At 43.9% G+C, this 20161-nt stretch overlaps 1 protein-coding gene across 4 annotated transcripts in view; it reads right to left on the bottom strand.

Moving 5' to 3' along the window:
* The window catches only part of AFF3 (AF4/FMR2 family member 3), a 482362-nt gene that overhangs the window by 253918 nt on the left and 208283 nt on the right, over positions 1 to 20161 (bottom strand). For all 4 annotated transcript variants that reach the window (XM_037898291.2, XM_043537046.1, XM_043537051.1 and 1 more), the window contains one exon: positions 14850 to 14894. In XM_037898291.2, the coding sequence (XP_037754219.1) occupies positions 14850 to 14894 (45 nt within the window). The remainder of the gene's footprint in view (positions 1 to 14849; positions 14895 to 20161) is intronic.

The following is a 20161-nucleotide window of genomic DNA, read 5'->3' as shown; positions in this document are numbered from 1 at the left end:
ATCCATGCCTGCATCTGCACTGGAGTTGCCTTCTGGCCATCCCTTGCTCCCCTCCTTTCCTGCTTCGCCCAGTCCCTGCCTGTCTCTGATCTCCTGATTCTGACCAATGGCTTGTCTCCTGACCGTGAGTCCAGCTCTGCCCTTTGATTGCTAGGTCACACCAGCTACACCTCAGTGTGTGACACTTGGTTTTTAATGCTGCACAACCCCATTAAATTTTAAACAGAACCTGTAGGGCTAGACCGTGGGACTATAGGAGTAATGGGCTTCTGACACCTCCACATCACTACAAGCGGCGTAGGCTAGGTGCCCATGGAGGACCCTATGAGGCTGGCTTCAGCAGGAAGTACTGCCCAGCAGAACCAGAAGGGCAGCCTCAGACAGCTCCCTAATAGGCCGATACTAGTATCTAAACCAGGAAGCCATGAATGGGAGCTGTCTGAACAACAACACTGCCAGCATGCCTCTGCTCTAGACCCTGCTCATGAGAACCCTCAACTCCGGCTTCTGTCCCTGCCAGCCTCCTGACGTGTGACTCTTGGTTAGCCCTCTGGCCTATCCTGGACTCTGACCTCCCAGTACCTGACTCTGAACTCCTGCTCTGACTGCCCACGTCCTGGTCATGAGACAGATTGTAGTTGCTGAGCAAATATTAACGCCACACTGCATTAATGGATAATGCAACAGAAAGTGCCTAAGTATTGCAGCACTGGAACCTTTAAGAATGAAATACAGTGTAACTTAGAATAGTGTCTGTTATGAACATATGTCAGCCATAAGGGCTTCTAGACCCTATCTCCCATTTCCACAGAACTCATTTATAATTTCTCTCTGTTAAATGAATTTTGCAATAGCACAGACTTCTTAGGTTCCAGGATGAAAATATTCTTAATTAGACTATACAAAATATTGCACATTAACATGTACTGTAAAAAAACAAGCTATTCTGAGACAACATCAACAAAAATACGTCATGGGACAGAAAAGGTGAGTTAAGTGTGGTTTGGTGGGAATCTACTCCGTGTAACCTCGTATGGTTGTATATGTGTCTACGGGGGCCAAGGGGCAAATCATGACCCCTATGAATTATCATGAGTGGAGCACGGAGGAGCTCAGATATCACAGGAGTGAATGTGGTATAAATTCCTAGTTAAAGTGAATAGATATGGAACAAGTATTAGGTTGAACACTACAGTTACTGAAATGGTTTTGTTAATGATTCCGTTGTTTGTCAGATGTACTGAGACTGAAGGAAAAACTGAACCTAAGTGATTAATGCACGAATATGATGCTGCTGCTGGTTCAATTCTCAACAATCATCTTGCTGGAACATTGTATTTAAAACCTGGTACCAGGCTAGTGTATCATTTAGCCTCCTGTGCAAGGGAGCTGTATGACAGAGCAGTAAGGATGGAATGTTAATAGGCTAGAGCAGGGGTGGCCAACCTGAGCCTGAGAAGGAGCCAGAGTTTACCAACGTACATTGCCAAAGAGCCACAGTAATAGGTCAGCAGCCCCCCATCAGCTTCCTCCCACCTGCTCCCAGCACCTCCCACCCACTGGCAGCCCCATTGATCAGCGCCTCCCCCTCCCTCCCCACACCTCCCGATCAGCTGTTTTGTGGCATGCAGGAGGCTCTGGGCGGGAGGGGGAAGGAGCGAGGGCACTGCAGGCTTAGGGGAAGAGGCAGGAAGGGGTGGGGTGGGCGCAGACCTGTGGCAGAGCCCGGGGTTGAGCAGTGAGCATCCCCCAGCACACTGGAAACTTGGCGCCTGTAGCTCCAGCCCTGGAGTCGGTGTCTAAACAAGGAGCCGCATATTAACTTCTGAAGAGCTGCATGTGGCTCCGGAGCCACAGGTTGGCCACCCCTGGGCTAGAGTTATACAGCTCACATGTAATTCTCAAACTACAGCTCTATTGGTTTAGGGCCTTTTCATCATTTTTAGCAGTTTATCAAATGGCCAAAGTGCAAACTTTCAGAGCAATGTGTGAGAATTGAGCCATATGGCTCCTTCTGATATTAATTGGTGTGTTTTCCTAAAAGATATATTGAAGGAAAGGTCCGAGCCCAGTGTAGACTGTCAGAATAAAAAATAAGGATGAAAATACCTGTCTACTATGTTATAATCATTTTTGGTGCCCTTCTGTTTATTTGAGGGGAAGAGATAAAAAGAATAGACATGAAAAAGTAGCACGATCAGTATTCATTAGCTATAACAGGTGCTTTAATTGCATTAAAATATACAGTACTACTAATAAAATATTGTTATGAAACTTCTTTAGAAGGATTATTTGAATTATTAAAATGAATATTTTATGCATCTGGTACATTTTTTTAAAATGTTCGGGTTGTTGCACTGTATTTCATGTGATTCAGTGTTCTATTACTTTGGAGAGTGGTGGGCAAGAAATAAATACTTGGCATGTAAAATATCCATATTGTAACTTTTCCTGATTCCCCCCCTCCCCATCCTTTCCAAAGTTGCCTCACTTTCCCCTTGTTTTTAGCTACCCCCCCCCACCCCCCCAGACGTTCTTGTTAAACCCTGGATTTGTGCTGGAGATGGCCCACCTTGATTATCATACACATTGTAAGGAGAGTGATCACTTTAGATAAGCTATTACCAACAGGAGAGTGGGTTTGTGCGGGGGGGGCGGTGGGGGAGGGGGGTAGGGAGAAAACCTGGATTTGTGCTGGAAATGGCCCAATTTGATTATCATACACATTGTAAAGAGAGTGATCACTTTAGATAAGCTATTACCAACAGGAGAGTGGGGTGGGGGGAGAGAAAACCTTTTGTAGTGGTAAACACCCATTTTTTTCATGGTTTGTGTGCATAAAAAGATCTTCTGTACTTTCCACAGTATGCATCCGATGAAGTGAGCTGTAGCTCACGAAAGCTTATGCTCAAATAAATTGGTTAGTCTGTAAGGTGCCACAAGTACTCCTTTTCTTTTTGCGAATACAGACTAACACGGCTGTTACTCAGAAATTTGTCTAGATTGTGCAGCTCCCCACTGGGCAATCTTGATCCCAGGAAGTCAGTCAGAATTTTTCCATTTACTTCAACAGGAATAACACTGGGGGCTGAATCTGCATCTTCACCCTCCTCCCAAACCACCTCCAGCAATTTCTTTCCAGCAGTGAGACTGCAATAATGTACTCTGGTAGTTCAAGGTATCTATTGATCCAATAGCATATGCTAGTTTAGCACCAGTAGAGTGGCCCTCACGCCATCTGCATGTTTCTCCCTCTGCTTTAAAAAGCAAGATGGGTATTTGGAAATACACTGCTGATTACCATATTTGTGAACTGTAAATCTTCACATGTCCAACACCACCAGGTGCTTAACTGAAGCCAGTGGAATCTTATAGTCATTAACATTTATAAAGCAGCAATCCACAGTTTGTTGAACTAACATCCAGCTTCTTAAGAAATTGATTTTTCTCTCTTCTAAGTATGGACACATTCTCCGTTGTTTAAAATGGTCATTCAGAATGACAGTGTATTTGGTAGGATCTCACCTTTTTTGCAGGTTTTTTTTTCCTGGAGACAGTTTCTAATTTACCTTTCACTTTTGTTTTCAATTCAATCAGCTGACGGTGTGCAGCTGATCTCACTGATGTGTATGACTGCTGGAGGTTAAAAAAGCCTGAATATTTGATGACTGACTCAATGCTTTCAGTGAGAGAATTAGTAAACTTGCTAATAATCTAAGGGATCCAATTTGAAAATGAATCTACATTTTAGCAGGTTTTTATTATTTATTTATTTTACTTAATCAGGAAATCATATTGTCTTGCATACTTGGATTAGTTTCATAGTGAAAAAGAAATGGTGTTAAATTATTTTCAATGTCACAGCTATTAAGTGCCAGGGTTTTATAAATGGAGGCCCTAGAGCAGGGGTGGGCAAACTATGGCCCACGGGCTGGATCCAGCCCATCAGGGCTTTGGGTCCAGCCCACGGGATTGCCTCTCAGAAGTGGCCGACACCACATCCCTGGGACCCCTGGGGGTCTGGTGGCAGAGGGCTTCGTGAGTTGCCCTTGCCTCCAGGCAATGCCCCCCACAGCTCCCATTGGCTGGGAACGGGAAACCGCAGCCAATGGGAGCTTCGGGGGAGGTACCTGGAGGCATGACAAGGGCAGTGCGTGGAGCCCTGTGGGCCCCCCCGGGGCTGTCCAGGGTTGTGGTGCTGGCCGCTTCCCGGAGCAGTGCCGCTTGGGGCCAGGGCAGGCAGGCAGGGAGCCTGCCCTGGCTCCGGTGCGCGCCGCTGTCACCCTGGAGCCACTTTAGGTAAGCGGCGCCAGGCTGGAGCCCGAATCCCTCCTCCACCCCAACCCCTTGCCCTGAGCCCCCTGCGGCACCCCACACCCCTCCTGCACTCCAACCCCCTGCTTAGAATCATAGAATCATAGAAACTCAGGGTTGGAAGGGACCTCAGGAGGTCATCTAGTCCAACCCCCTGCTCAAAGCAGGACCAATCCCCAACTAAATCATCCCAGCCAGGGCTTTGTCAAGCCTGTCCTTAAAAACTTCAAAGGAAGGAGATTCCACCACCTCCCTAGGTAACTCATTCCAGTGTTTCACCACTCTCCTAGTGAAAAAGTTTTTCCTAATATCCAACCTAAACCTCCCCCACTGCAACTTGAGACCATTACTCCTTGTTCTGTCATCTGCTACCACTGAGAACAGTCTAGATCCAGCCTCTTTGGAACCTCCCTTCAGGTAGTTGAAAGCGGCTATCAAATCCCCCCTCATTCTTCTCTTCTGCAGACTAAACAATCCCAGTTCCCTTAGCCTCTCCTCATAACCCATCTGTTCCAGTCCCCTAATCATTTTTGTTGCCCTCCGCTGGACTCTTTCCAATTTTTCCACATCCTTCTTGTAGTGTGGGGCCCAAAACTGGACACAGTACTCCAGATGAGGCCTCACCAATGTCGAATAGAGGGGAACGATCACATCCCTCGATCTGCTGGCAATGCCCCTACTTATACATTCCAAAACGCCATTGGCCTTCTTGGCAACAACGGCACACTGTTGACTCATATCCAGCTTCTCTTCCACTGTAACCCCTACGTTCTTTTCTGCAGAACTGCTGCCTAGCCATTCGGTCCCTAGTCTGTAGCGGTGTATGGGATTCTTCCGTCCTAAGTGCAGGACTCTGCACTTGTCCTCGTTGAACCTCATCAGATTTCTTTTGGCCCAATCCTCTAATTTGTCTCGGTCCCTCTGTATCCTATCCCTACCCTCCAGCGCATCTATCTCTCCTCCCAGTTTAGTGTCATCTGCAAACTTGCTGAGGGTGCAATCCACACCATCCTCCAGATCATTTATGAAGATATTGAACAAAACCGGCCCGAGGACTGACCCTTGGGGCACTCCACTTGATACTGAGCCCCCGCTGCACCCTGCACCCCTGTGCACCCCAACCCCCTGCCCTGAGCCCCCTGCTGCACCCCTCCTGCACCCCAGCTCCCTGCCCTGAGCCCCCTGTCACACCCCACACCCCTCCTGCACCCCAACCCCCTGCCCTGAACCCGCTCCCCCAGTCCGCACCCCTGCCCTGAGCCCCCTCCTGCACCCCAACCCCCTTCCCTGAGCCCCCTCATACAGCCCACATCCCTCCTCTGCCCCAATCCCTTGCCCTGAGCCCCTTCCTGCACACCACACCCCCTCCTACACTCCGCACTCTCTCCCGCACCCCAACCCAATGCCCCGGCCCTGCATACAATTTCCCCACCCAGATGTGGCCCTCGGGCCAAAAAGTTTGCCCACCTCTGCCCCAGAGCCACATATATTTGCATATTTGTAGAGGTGTCTGACTTGGAGTCCCATTGGTGTAAAAGAGACAGAGCTGCTGGAAAGATGGGCTCGGCCAGGACCCCAAGCCTTTGGAATTCACTGATCCCTGCTTTTGGTCCTCCCAGAAGAAACACTTATCCCTGCATCCCGTATCTCTTCTACACAGCTTTACTCCTCCCTTCCCCCGCCCTCTGTGCGCCTCTAAACAATGTTTCTCTTCCCATGGAACCCATCCAGATACTGTTTTCACCTACCCCTCTTATAGAATCATAGAATATCAGGGTTGGAAGGGACCTCAGCAGGTCATCTAGTCCAACCCCCTGCTCAAAGCAGGACCAATCCCCAATTAAATCATCCCAGCCAGGGCTTTGTCAAGCCTGACCTTAAAAACTTCTAAGGAAGGAGATTCTACCACCTCCCTAGGTAATGCATTCCAGTGTTTCACCACCCTCCTAGTGAAAAAGTTTTTCCTAATATCCAACCTAAACCTCCCCCACTGCAACTTGAGACTATTACTCCTTGTCCTGTCATCTTCTACCACTGAGAATAGTCTAGAACCATCCCCTTTGGAACCACATCTCAGGTAGCTGAAAGCAGCTATCAAATCCCCCCTCACTCTTCTCTTCCGCAGACTAAACAATCCCAGTTCCCTCGGCCTCTCCTCATAAGTCATGTGTTCCAGACCCCTAATCATTTTTGTTGCCCTTCGCTGGACTCTCTCCAATTTATCCACATCCTTCTTGTAGTGTGGGGCCAAAACTGGACACAGTACTCCAGATGAGACCTCACCAATGTCAAATAGAGGGGAACGATCACATCCCTCGATCTGCTGGCTATGCCCCTACTTATACATCCCAAAATGCCATTGGCCTTCTTGGCAACAAGGGCTCACTGTTGACTCATATCCTCTCGTCCACTGTCACCCCTAGGTCCTTTTCCGCAGAACTGCTGCCTAGCCATTTGGTCCCTAGTCTGTAGCAGTGCATTGGATTCTTCCGTCCTAAGTGCAGGACCCTGCACTTATCCTTGTTGAACCTCATCAGATTTCTTTTGGCCCAATCCTCCAATTTGTCTAGGTCCCTCTGTATCCTATCCCTACCTGCCACCGTATCTACCACTCCTCCTAGTTTAGTATCATCCGCAAATTTGCTGAGAGTGCAATCCACACCATCCTCCAGATCATTTATGAAGATATTGAACAAAACCGGCCCCAGGACCGACCCTTGGGGCACTCCACTTGATACCGGCTGCCAACTAGACGTGGAGCCATTGATCACTACCCGCTGAGCCCGACAATCTAGCCAACTTTCTACCCACCTTATAGTGCATTCATCCAGCCCATACTTCTTTAACTTGCTGACAAGAATACTGTGGGAGACCGTGTCAAAAGCTTTGCTAAAGTCAAGAAACAATACATCCACTGCTTTCCCTTCATCCACAGAACCAGTAATCTCATCATAGAAGGCGATTAGATTAGTCAGGCATGACTTTCCCTTGGTGAATCCATGCTGACTGTTCCTGATCACTTTCCTCTCGTGTAAATGCTTCAGGATAGATTCCTTGAGGACCTGCTCCATGATTTTTCTGGGGACTGAGGTGAGGCTGACTGGCCTGTAGTTCCCAGGATCCTCCTTCTTCCCTTTTTTAAAGATTGGCACTACATTAGCCTTTTTCCAGTCATCCGGGACTTCCCCCATTCGCCACGAGTTTTCAAAGATAATGGCCAATGGCTCTGCAATCACAGCCGCCAATTCCTTTAGCACTCTCGGATGCAACGCATCCGGCCCCATGGACTTGTGCACGTCCAGCTTTTCTAAATAGTCCCTAACCACCCCTTTCTCCACAGAGGGCTGGCCACCTACTCCCCCTGCTGTGTTGCCCAGCACAGCAGTCTGGGAGCTGCCCTTGTTCGTGAAGACAGACGCAAAGAAAGCATTGAGTACATTAGCTTTTTCCACATCCTCTGTCACTAGGTTGCCTCCCTCATTCAGTATCCAAAGACTTCCTTATTCACATCACCCTCTCCTGCCTATCAATCCTCTGCTGTCTCCCCACTTCCTTCATGCCCTGCCAAACATTCCCTACTGCCTCCCATCCTTCTATATGCCCGTGCTCAGCAGTAAGATGGAAGAATCCTTCTGCCTACCTAGCTGCGTCTACAGTGGCAATTAGGTCAACCTAACTATGTCACACAGGGCACAACATCTTTCACAGCCCTGAGCAAGGCAGCTACATCAACCTAAGTTTTAGGTTTAGACCAAGCTGGAGTCCCAACCATTTCTTTGTTGAGCTAGAGTTAAGATTTCATACATATTTTTCCTTTCAGCAAAAACACTAAAAATCCAGGAAGTCCCCAGTTAAGTCTACATTAACAGCCAGACCAACCTCATCTTATACATTCTTCAACTCCATAACAAACTCCAGCTTCCAACATATCAGACATGGGTTACAACAGTAAAATTAATGGAGATGTAGGATCTGATTCACTACTATTACTCCAGTTTTAAGCAGATGCTACAGCAAAATATACTTTTACCCAAAATCCCACCACCCATTATGAAATGCACAGTACAACACAGACTAATGAAAGTCATAGTCAATCAAAATCAACCAAAGGGATGCTATGACTCTCACTTGGACAGCCCATGGTTTATGCTGAGAAACCATGCAGGATGGTTGCAGAGAGTTTTGAGGAACAATGAGGTAGCGTGGTTAAGGATACAGGGAAGAACAGAGTTAAGGATATGTGCAGAATCTTAACTATGATTTTCCAGGCTTTTTCTTGTTTTTTTAAAAAACTTTGCCCTTCACTTAGAATGTATAAACTGGCAAACATTTGCTTTCCATAACTACAATGTTCTAAGAAGGCTTTTCTGTGTTGGTCTATAATTACAACTGTGATTCAACGGAGTTTTTGACTTGAAGATTCCCTAGCTTCTTTCAAATGTTTGTATAACCTCCCTGTGGGTGAAAACTTGATGCTTCTGGATACAGTCGTTATAATTTGATGCAGTTGATGTAAATCGGTGGATGAAGTAAGATCAGGACTAGGATTCCTGCAGATCGTAGATGTCCCTCTCAGCAGGAGTCATTGCATTATTTTGAACCTCTAAGGAGGTCCCTGTGGCAATTTAAATCCCCATGGGAATCCCTGAAGTTGTGCACCTTTTTTGTGGCCTTCAGGTACAGACTTCCTAAGTGCTGTGCAGTCTGATTTGTGGAATTACAAACTCTATGGAGATCTCATAGGTTTGGATAAAACATATAAAATAATTTCAAACTTAAACCACCACATCCCACCTTGCATATGTATGTTCAAAAATTCAACACAGTACAGGATTTACTGGTCTTGGGCACTGTCAGTGCAAACTAAAGGCTCAGTTCATGCCTGTAAAGCACTGACCCATCAACTAGGCAGGGTAAGGAATGCTGCCTTAATAGAAGCCCTGGGAGCCACTGTACCTCAAGAAGGAAGAATGACTCCGCAACTCCAGGTATAGTAGGGGACTCCTCTTGATGGGGTGCTACATTTCTTAATGGGCTGCAGCTGCAGCACATTCTTCCCGTTACTGCTGGCCTGCACAAGAAGAAGGGAGACCGGACTATGGCTCCACCTCCCAACCACTCCTGTCGGGTCGCTAGCCAGGAGCAGCTGTTATACTCAGGGGAGCACAAGGACTGTCGCTCCTTGAGTTTCTTCCATCACTATTTATCTGCACAGGAGCTGTCCCTATTCTGAAAGAAGGTAAATCTTTGCTGTATTATGTGGGCTCAAAGAAAGTATTGAAACAACATTGCTTAAAAAACTACTGTTTCTGAAATCCAAGAAATCAATGCTATATCTGATTTGTCTGTCCAGTATAACAAAAGGCTTTGGTGGAAAGTAGCTGATAAAGTTAGGATTCTGGTAAATTACGAAGTGAATATTTATGATCTCTTTTTCTCTCTCTCTCTCTCTCTCCCCCTCCCTACATCTATGTTTAGAAAGATATTGATATACATACGTATCATTATTGAAAGTGGAGACAACTAGCTTATGTTTGATACGATGGAGAAGGGGAGCCAATGGAGGAATGCACAGACAGGGCTGACATGGGCAAAGTGAGAGGCTATGAAAATGCCCTTTGTAGCAGTAGCAGCAGCATTCTGAAGGATGTGAGTGGAACAAGACTGCGTTTGTCAACGCCAGAAAAACGGATGTTTCAGTAATCGAGATGCAAGATGATAAGCATTTTAGCTGTGGGGATGGAGAGGAAACACTATGTCTTAGAGAGGTTATGCAGAAAGAATCTGCAAGGTTTAGATATAGCCTGGGTATGAAGACTGAGAGAAAGGTCTGAGCTGAAGATGATGCCTAGGTTATGGGCCTAAGTGACAAGCAGGATAATGATATTGTCCACAGTGGCTGAGAAGGAAGGTGTGAGGCAAGGGCTTGAGGGGAGAGGGAGAGATCTGTTTTAGCTATATTGAGTTTGTGCTGATGACTAGACATCCATGAAGAGTAGTTGAGAAGTTTGCCTTTTGAATTGTGCAGCTTTTGTTTATTTTGGCTGTTTCATCTCCTCAACTCAAATCAATTTCAGTTTATTTACTGGATTTTCAGCATGCCTGCTCAGGTTTAAGGACTCTCTATTTATCGCGTAAACACTGTGTTTCAGGGTCCTTAAACCTGAGTAGGTGGGCTGAAAATGGAGCAAATAGGATGAAGAAGCATGACACAGAGATTGCTTGGCAAAGGGTTCTCTGACCTTTGCAAACAACTCTCACCTCAGACCTAACGAACTCATTAAACAAAATAGGTCTTGCAGGATACTTATCCATAAAGAGTAATGTGTAAGGTACCTACAGAAAGCTGATAACTTGTCAACATTCATAACCACTGTGAGATGTATGTGCAGGTAATATTTAAGGAATAATATATTTATATTGAACGTGTGCTTTAGGCATCAGGATGTCTCAGTAATGGCCTGTTTGGGCAAGGGGGAGTTGTCACACTGTCCTGTCTGGCCGGTGATGCAATGCCAGGCTCAATTGTTTAGCCTCGTGCAATACTATGATTTTGAATGGGAAACCATCAGCAGGAACAACAAACAATTGAAACCACTTCAAGGTAAAAAAGAAACTTTACAACAAGACAGGGATTCACCCTATCTATGAATAGAAAAAAAAAAAAGACTGATTTCAGTGTAACAGAGTGAAGGGAAGGACACTCCATTCACTGAGAAAAGCCCTTGAGGAGCAGTGGGGCAGGAGGCACATTTATGAATGCTTGGATCCTGGTTTGTCCAAAACCAAGCAGTTCTTCAAAAGATTGACCCTTTGGGGGGAAATCTACTTTATTGCATAGGAAAGGTAACTATTAATAAGTGTGTCACTCAGGTTCGCATTTTATGTTGTTGTTTTTTGCATTGTAACCACTTGTTTCTGTTAGGATATAAAGAACAGGAGGACTTGTGGCACCTTAGAGACTAACCAATTTATTTGAGCATAAGCTTTCCTGAGCTACAGCTCACTTCATCGGATGCATTCAGTGGAAAATACAGTGAGGAGATTTATTCATTTATTTTGAAATGTTATGCTCAAATAAATTGGTTAGTCTCTAAGGTGCCACAAGTACTCCTTTTCTTTTTAAATAATCATGTTACAATATGTTAGGATTGGTTAGTTAAATTTCAGTAAAATAATAGGTTAAGGTATAGCTAAGCAGAACTCAAGTTTTACTATATAGTCTGCAGTCAATCAGGAAGTAAGGGGGGGAAATGGGAACAGGGAATGGGAGTGGGGAATTGGAATCATGTTTTGCTAAGGGGGGGAATGGGAACAGGGAATGGGGGTGGGGAAATTGGAATCATGTGTTGCTAAGGGGGCGGAATGGGAACAGGGACACAGGTGTAAGGCTCTATGGTGTCAGAGCTGGGAAGGGGGACACTAAGGAAGGAAACTGGAATCATGCTTGCTGGAAGTTCACCCCAATAAACATCGAGTTGTTTGCACCTTTTGGACTTCGGGTATTGTTGCTCTCTGTTCATGCGAGAAGGACCAGGGAAGTAAGTGGGTAAAGGAATAACCCCCCAACAGTTTCCACCACTCTTTCTTGTTTCTAGTTAAATCTTTATTCTTTCTTAAATAAACCTACTTTATTTTGATCTTCAGGACTCACAAGTGCTGTGTGGTTTACAGGAGTGGTGGTTTGAGATAAAAATTGTAAATTGATATATACAGCACCTTTGGGTGCAGAGGATCTGGAAGTTCTGCGAGTAGCCAGTGTCAGGGACTGGATATCACAAGGAAACAATTCAACGGGGGTGTGGGGATTGAGGTGCACTGAGCATTAACCTGCAAGGTGAAGGAAGGGTTGGCATAAGCCCCCCAGAGGAAAGTGCTTGAGTGGCTGAAGGACTGGCAGTGTCACGGAGCTGACATCCCGCTACCACAAGAAAAACTCCCTCTAGCTGAGGGCAAAGGGGGTAACAAGTTGACTCACGGTCCGGGATACCCTGAGAACTGTCACAAGAAGGTTGAGGATAAGGGGCCCAGTGTAACTTTATTGAAGTCAGTTAGGTTACTGGGGTGATTTTAGTTCAAGGGGTTGAAACTTCAGGAAGAAACAAGAATGATGAAGAAACGAAAGCAAGAGAACCTTTCAATAACCTCTTAATTAGTCAGTATTCAAACAAACTCCTCTTTAGCACATATCAATCCCTAGCTGTTTGCTGCAGTAGAGTCGTTCTGACAACATCAGCAATGGTCATTTTATAGTCTTTTCATTTTTAATAAAAATTAAAGTTACATTTGGTTTCCATATGTAGATGATCCTATTCAAATGAGGATGGTTATGGAATGTGGTTTTGGGCAGATGAATCCTGCAGCTTAGGAATGTTACAATGTGCAGTATCAAAACAGCAGAGAAGCTTAGTTTTTGTGCTCACATGCTAAGAGGCAAATCCAACCTTAGATTCCAAGCTGCAGAAGGTCCCCTGGCAGTAGCATTGGTGTCAAGATTTCAGTGGGCACTGCAAGTAGGGTGAGCAGACAGCAAGTGTGAAAAATCGGGATGGGGGTGGGGGTAATAGGAGCCTATATAAGAAAAAGAGCCGAAAATCGGCACTGTCCACATAAAATTGGGACATCTGGTCACCCTAACTGCAGGTGATGTTCACATTGCTCAGCTTCACAGTGGCTCCCAGCATGCCAATGTGTAAGAGAGGGAGGGGACAGTGTACGGGTGGGTCCAAGATTCTAGTGCTGTGTGGGTGTTTGGGTGGCAGTGGCTTCTATGGAATAGCTCTGCAGACCGGAAAGAGGAAAATTACTCCAGACTGCATCTGTCCAGCTCCTGAGCTCGTTACTCTGGCAGGGCACTGAATTTGCCCTTAAGTGTTTTCTTCCCCAAGCCCCCCTTCTTTGGAGGAAGATGAAGTTACATCTAACATCGTGACCTGTGGGAGGGAAGCAAGAGATCTTGGGGAAGATTGCTTATAGTGGCTTTTCCTCCTTTTAAATCCAAAATGAAATAATTTGTGAGCAGCACAAGGGGCCTGTTCTTCCTCTGATGTACTGCATAAATTCCTCCTTAAAATACATGTTACTATGAAGCTTTTCAACACTAATTCTCCAGGGGAATGTGAAATGAAGTGGGGCGGGAGGGAGGGAAGGGAGAGAGAGAAGCTGTCTTTACCATTTTGAGACCGCACCTTCCAATCCCTCGTTATCCAGAGTACTTTGTGTCTCAACTCTATTGTCTTATAAGTCTGTGTAGCTCCTTATGGAAGGGACCATGTCTTCCTCTATATTTCTAAACCAATCATACTGTCTACACTCCTCTCCTTAAAAATTAAATAAGAGTGAGACTAAAAACTTCAACTGTTCTCTTTAATTTTCCTGAATAAAAAACTTATGTAAGTGGGTGAATTAGACTGACATCCACCACCCAGTGCATACTGAAAATGTAAAAAAGTGTTTATGATTTATATTATTTGCTACTTAATCTGTAACAAAGCAACAGGGACCAAGGCTATAGAATTATGTAATATGCATTTCATCCTCAGAAAAGCCTACTCTATAAATGGTAGCTAAGTAAAAGCTCTGCCAATACAGTTATAAGAAATCCATCATAATCAATCTTTTAAAAATTGTTTGTCCAGTCTGAGAATTAAAAGATGTATTTAATAAATTATTTGAGAAAGGATTGTCTTTAACCATGCACTGTAGAGTTTTAATCCAAATAATGATATGCAATTCTGTAATTCTTAAACAGTTCCAAAAGAAGTGTGTATACAACGTTCAAGAGGTAAAATAAAGGTGTTTTTACTGAGGTTTTGGCATGCCATCTGGTCTAATTTGTCTTGTGCTTTATTTAGTACAATATCAGCCTTCTAGAGATGGTAAATTACTAGATGACCACTTTAAAAAGAGAACCCATAAAAGAGGAGTTAAATATATATGGAAAAATCACACGCTTTTAAGTTTGCCTACTTAAGAAAATATCCAATATCAAAATATATTGAAGCCTAGATGAGTCCAGAAGTGAATTAATTTACTCCATGAATGCAAACTATTAATTATTGTGATAACAGTGATAAAGAAATATAGTGATGGCAAAATATTGAAATAACTTTGCAGATATTGTATGTTGTGATTTTATAATAGACATAATGACATAACATGCCATTAATAACAAAACCATACAATGGATTTTAATTAAATCCAAGCGAAAAAAGACCCTTGTGGACACCCTCTGCCCCAAATTAAGTTTTTTGACCATCTTGATTAATGGTAACACACACACTTCATGGTTTGTAAACCTGAAACATACTTATACATTACAGTCCCATTGTCTGCTTCCAGGTGAATGTCTGGTTAGTCAGCAACAGTGAAATCCAGTGCACAAGAGGTTGTTTTTACATGTTTTACACGTTTTCTAGAAAGGTGATATCAAAAAAAGTAAACAGGTACCAAAGTAGGAATTCTAGTATCTAAACTTTCTCTTTCCTTAGGGTAAATTTAATGAAATAATGACAGAACAATTAAAGAGTTCCTACCCGCAAAATTTCTTCAATACAGCTGTTATCTCCTGTTCCACTCTCCTGTAAACAAAGAGGAAAATACTTTTTAAGTAAGAAATAACAAATGGCCGGTTTGAGGATATCTGGCTACATGAGATGTACTCAAGACTTGGGTACATTTTCAAGTCAATGTCAAGTGTTTCTAGCATCAGAATACTGGTGATGTGTTAAACTCAGAAATTATTTCCTACTTTTTCTACAAGAAAATAAAATTTTTTAAAATGTTTATTCTTTAAATGAGTGACCACAATATATTTTTATTTCATCTATAAGATTCTGGTTACATTCACTTTAGATGTGGTTCATTTCACACATATCATGTGGTCATTATACGTATAGGTAAAATAGTCACTGTATATACACAGACCTAATATATTTACTATAAATTTATTTACAATAAATTAACAAAAACAGACTGGCTCCTTTTTGTAGGTAAAACTCCCATTGGTTGCCCAGGGTAGTTTTGTTTCCATAAGGATTAGGCCCATTATCGACTACAGAAACTTTCATGGAATCAAGCGTTTAAACTCTTGGAGCTGTGTTCAATAGGTAAATCAGAGGTCTAACAGGGCCATTCAGGGTATGTCTACACTGCAATGTTAGCCTAGGGTAGTTCAACTTGAGTTAGCAGACCCTGGGTTTGTAACCTAGGGCATGAGCATCTACCCTCATTTGTAACCCCTGGTTAGGAACTGTTGAACCGTGGGTCCCAATCTGGGATTCTAGTGTCTATGCTGCATTATGCAGACCCGAGTGCAACCATCCATATCCCAGACTGCCTAGTGCCCTCCCAAAAAGTGGTTGTTCTAGCCCTTTGTTCATGGTACAGGGTGAGAAAACTTAACTGTCCACCAAACATGACTGTCCAGAGGACAAAGAAAGTCAGATCATTGTGGGATACTTTTGGAGGACTCCCAGAGTATGAGTTCAGTGGGGCTGAGTCTACACTGCAAAGCAATAGGGCTTGAACCATGGGTCCTGGCTTGACTCAGACCGGAATCCTCCACCCTTGTGGGGTCCTGGGACTCTGGGTCTGAGCCCTGGATAAGCACAATTTGTGTGTAGATGGAAAGGGGGTTTGGCTTGAACCTGAGTTTGAACCCTGGGCTTACACTGCAGCATAGACTTAACCACAGTGAACACTTTACACACAATTGTGAGGAGTTACCTATACAGGCAGTGGCGGATTAGTCACTGGGCCAATGGGGCCCCTACCCAGGGGCTCTGGCCAATTTGGGGGACCTGGAAAAATGGGCATGCCCCAACCCTCTCCTCCCACCTGGCACTCCTGCCAGGGAGCAGGGTCGAGGCACAGGGGCTTGCCCCACTCCGCCTGCCAGCAGAGAGTCAGGGCATGGGGGCTTGTCCTGCTCTGCCCTCCCGGCGCTCCTGCTGGGGAGCGGGGGAAGCCCCAGTGCCTGACCCTGCTCCCCAGCAGGAGCGCCGGGTGGGGGGAGGAGGGGTGAGACTGCAGGCAGAAGGGTTGGGGAGGGGCCTCCCACTTGCTCTGGCCCAAGGTCCCACAAACCCCTAATCTGCCTCTGTATACAGGTCCTTAAGTCCATCCCTATTCAGCAAAACATTCAAGTACATGTTTAACTTTAAGCGTGTGCCTCAGATTCATTGAAACCAGCAGAGAATGAGGTGCAGTGGAATCTCGCTCTGCTATCCCCATCTCTTCCCTTGACCCGACCCCCTGCCTCCCATCTCTGCCCCAACATACCCTCTTCCTCTCTTATGCTGTGCAGTGCAGCTCTGCTAAAGCAGGCAGCATGGACAAGTGGGGAAGCAGGTGCAGGAGGCGGTCTAGCTGCTTCTGCCAGCTTTACATAACTTAGAAATTCCTGCTAAACAGGGGGAACTCTCCAGGGGGAGTCTCCAAACGTTTAAATTCACTTTACACTGCAGAATCCACCAAGTGAAATGATTTTTGCTTATGCAGAACACAATGAACTTAGCAGATGGGAGAATGTGGCCCTAACTCTTTTGTTTAACAGTGGGAGAAAAAATAAATTTGTACTTATTGTTATTATTAATAATTAACTTTTGAAGTGAGCTAGGAATTTTGGCTAAATTTTTGAAGGTGATTAGTGATTCTGGATGCCTAAATGTTCAGGTGTCCAATCTGAGGAACATGCCTGATCTTCCGAAGTGCTGAGCACCTGCCCTCTGAAAATCAGATACCTCTAAAGCGTCTCAATTTAGGCACCTACAATCACTAACCACTTCTGAAAATTTATGCTTTTCATACTTACATGGTATTGTTAGCCAAATATTGTTTGCCGTACTCCTGTATGTTAATACCTTGGTTCTCCCGGAAGATCATGCTAAGTGCAGATAAGTACAATAACCATGATAGTGTGCTTCCTCGCAGAGTTGGAGGGAGGATTTGATTTGGAGAGAGGGTTTAAATTCATATGCTCTGGAAGTCTCAGGGGGGTAGCAAAGTCAGAATTAAGGCAATAATTTATGTTTCATAATTTTTTGTGGCTGTTATTTCATGCCAGGTTATGGGAACTCATGAGTCTTTTATTGTCAGCACTCCTGAAAATTTTTGCTGAATATGGCCCTTGGTTATTAAACAAATGAATTGTCTTTAACTCTTTTGCTGTAGTACAGTCTGCCATCTTAAAAGTCAATAAGAGTTATGCCATTGACTTCAATAGAAGAAGAACTGGGTGCAACATAAAGCGCCTTTCAAGAATTATTCATATTTGACAAATCACTGGTTAAAAGGAACTACAGTCAATTGCAAATAGCCCTATTCTGAACTCATCATTGCAACAGATGAATCAAAGAATGCAATATGCTGCTTTTGCTGTTAGTGGAGTAACAATACAACAGATGCTGCTAATAAAGTTAACACTAACAAGAAAAAAACACACTTGAAGAAAAATTACAAAATTCTGTGGACTTTCTATTTTCCTCTCACTAGCTGATTTATTTTTCTCCTCTCCATGGATCCCCCCTTCCCCAAAAAGCCTGTTCTGTGCTTAGTCATCACACCAACATCATTAACAGTTGAGCACACAAAGCCCTCCTGGCACAGCACATGCCTTGTATGTATGAAAAATTATGTATGTATGAAAAATTTTACATGGTGGTAAATTCCGCCTGCAATTTGCATCAAGATGCGATCTGTTGGAGGGCTTGCACAGAAAGAGGAACACGCTTGCAAATATGGTGGTTGTATCCATGGTTTTAGATGGTTTGGGGAGGAAATTATTAAAGGGATTAATCTTATAACAAAATACCAGCTTTCTAAAGATCCCCTGACCTACTTACTTAATGCTCCAGTAGAGGATCTACATTTTAAAAAGAAAGACAAATCATTTAATTTTTATTGTTAGTATTTAGCCTTTGTATTACATACTAGTTAAAAATGTAACCCCTCTGACTATAGAATTGTGGCATGGTAAAATATGAACTGTCTTGTAATGGAAAAACTTTCACACCAAGAATGTACACAAGAGAAGCGCCAAAAAGAGGATTGGTACTTAGAAATTTGGTCATCCTTTTTTAGTGTACGCAGAAGAGGAGGGCTCCCCAGCAAGCAGGCCAGAATCTTTAGACAGGTTCTTTGAATATTAATCTGATCCTGAATAAGTAATATACAATGTAGTATGTTAATGTTTTATTGTAACTTTGCCTTACTGAAAGTTTTTTTTTAAATCATCTATTACTTACACGCTGTAAATACTATACACTTTCACCTATTTACATGGCTAGATCTGCCCATTTTAAATTGCATTCTGCTTCTACTATTCTTTCAGTGTATACTACATGACCCTGTGTCTGAATAAATCTATATAAAAAGTGCCCATAATTTGAACGATGTAATTCTTTCTCCCTCTTAATAATGTACATACAGCAAAAGATTTGTGCAATGTACATTTTAATTACTCTGTTTTGGGGGAAAACTCAAAACTAAAGGAAACTATTACTAAAGGAAGTGAGGTTTCTGGGTGTTGTTTCATGCTGAATTGCTGAGCTGTTACTAACTTATTATTTATACCAGCTTTGATGAACTCATTTGCCTATCATTGCTTTTTGAAATCTATCACAACAGACTCATCTCCCTGAACCTCCAATGAACTCTCAGTGAAATTCTGGCAACTCTAGTTCACGTATCAAAGGCAGTGGGCATGATTCTTTTAGTTCTTTGATGCTTTTCCCATTATCTTCATTTCTCAGTCAGGGCAGCCCCCCAAAACACCAAACATTTGTACGCACACGCACACACAGAGTCTGGCAGAAAGATGTGAGGATCTGCAGCCGAGGATAACAGCAGTTATTACTGAAGAAATAGCCAGGGGCATCACATCATTGATAACACAAGGAGCTAATTACCATGCAAAGCACAGAGTGCTGTAAGAAACGAGGCTGAATAAAGACTACACTGAATTCTTGGGACATGGGATGTAATTGCAAGAAAGCTACATCTGTACATATTTTATTTTATACTTTTCTTTTTTTTTTCTTACCAACAGCTTTCACAGAGTGAGCTATAAAGGAACTTCTATTAAAAGAATTCCCAGTTTATGAGCCTTTTCCCTTCCTCTCAAATCTTTACACTGAAAAAAGGGAGAACAATCTACCCCAGCAATCTAGTTTAAATGTAGGCCACATCTACACTTGGAGTTGGGGGTATGATTCCCAGCTGCGCAGACATGCTCATGCTAGCTCTCATCAAGCCAGCATGCCAAAAACAGCAATGTAGCCAGTGTAGCACGGGCAGCGGTGAGTGGCCGCATGGGCTAGTCACCCCAAGTATGTATCCACAAGGGGCAGAAGGAGTAGGTGGAGTACTAGTAAGATGAGAGCTAGTCCAAGTGTATCTATATGAGCTGGGAATCACACCCTAACTCCAACTGTAGCGTAGATGTAGCCTTAGTGTAAGAGATTGTTATTTCAAAAGTTTTTTATATCATTATTTGTGTTGCATTAAGTACTTCCACTAACTCTTTGCATTTTGCACCTTTTGCACTTTTTCTTCAGTGTAAGTTAAAAGTTATTGAAATATTTTAAATGTTGAGATATACCCACTGTACCTCCCGGGCCTCTGTCCACTCAGTCTGGGTCTTTCTTGCCATGCTGGCATTAAAAAGCTGGACATCAGCAACCAGTTTGGTGTCAGTTGGTGGTACATTTGGGGTCCTTTCAAAAGTGGGTTCCTGACTGCAAGGATTCAATGCTCTGTTCTGACACCCTCCTGATACATAACTGCCTCTCTACTCACATCTCCACACCACTCAAACACTATAATAGGCTGGAATAATAGGTGGAGG

Source organism: Chelonia mydas, chromosome 1 (assembly GCF_015237465.2).
Source record: "Chelonia mydas isolate rCheMyd1 chromosome 1, rCheMyd1.pri.v2, whole genome shotgun sequence".
NCBI classification, from domain to species: domain Eukaryota; kingdom Metazoa; phylum Chordata; order Testudines; family Cheloniidae; genus Chelonia; species Chelonia mydas.
Note: the sequence above shows the minus strand (reverse complement) of the source record. Positions and strands in the feature narration are given on the sequence as shown.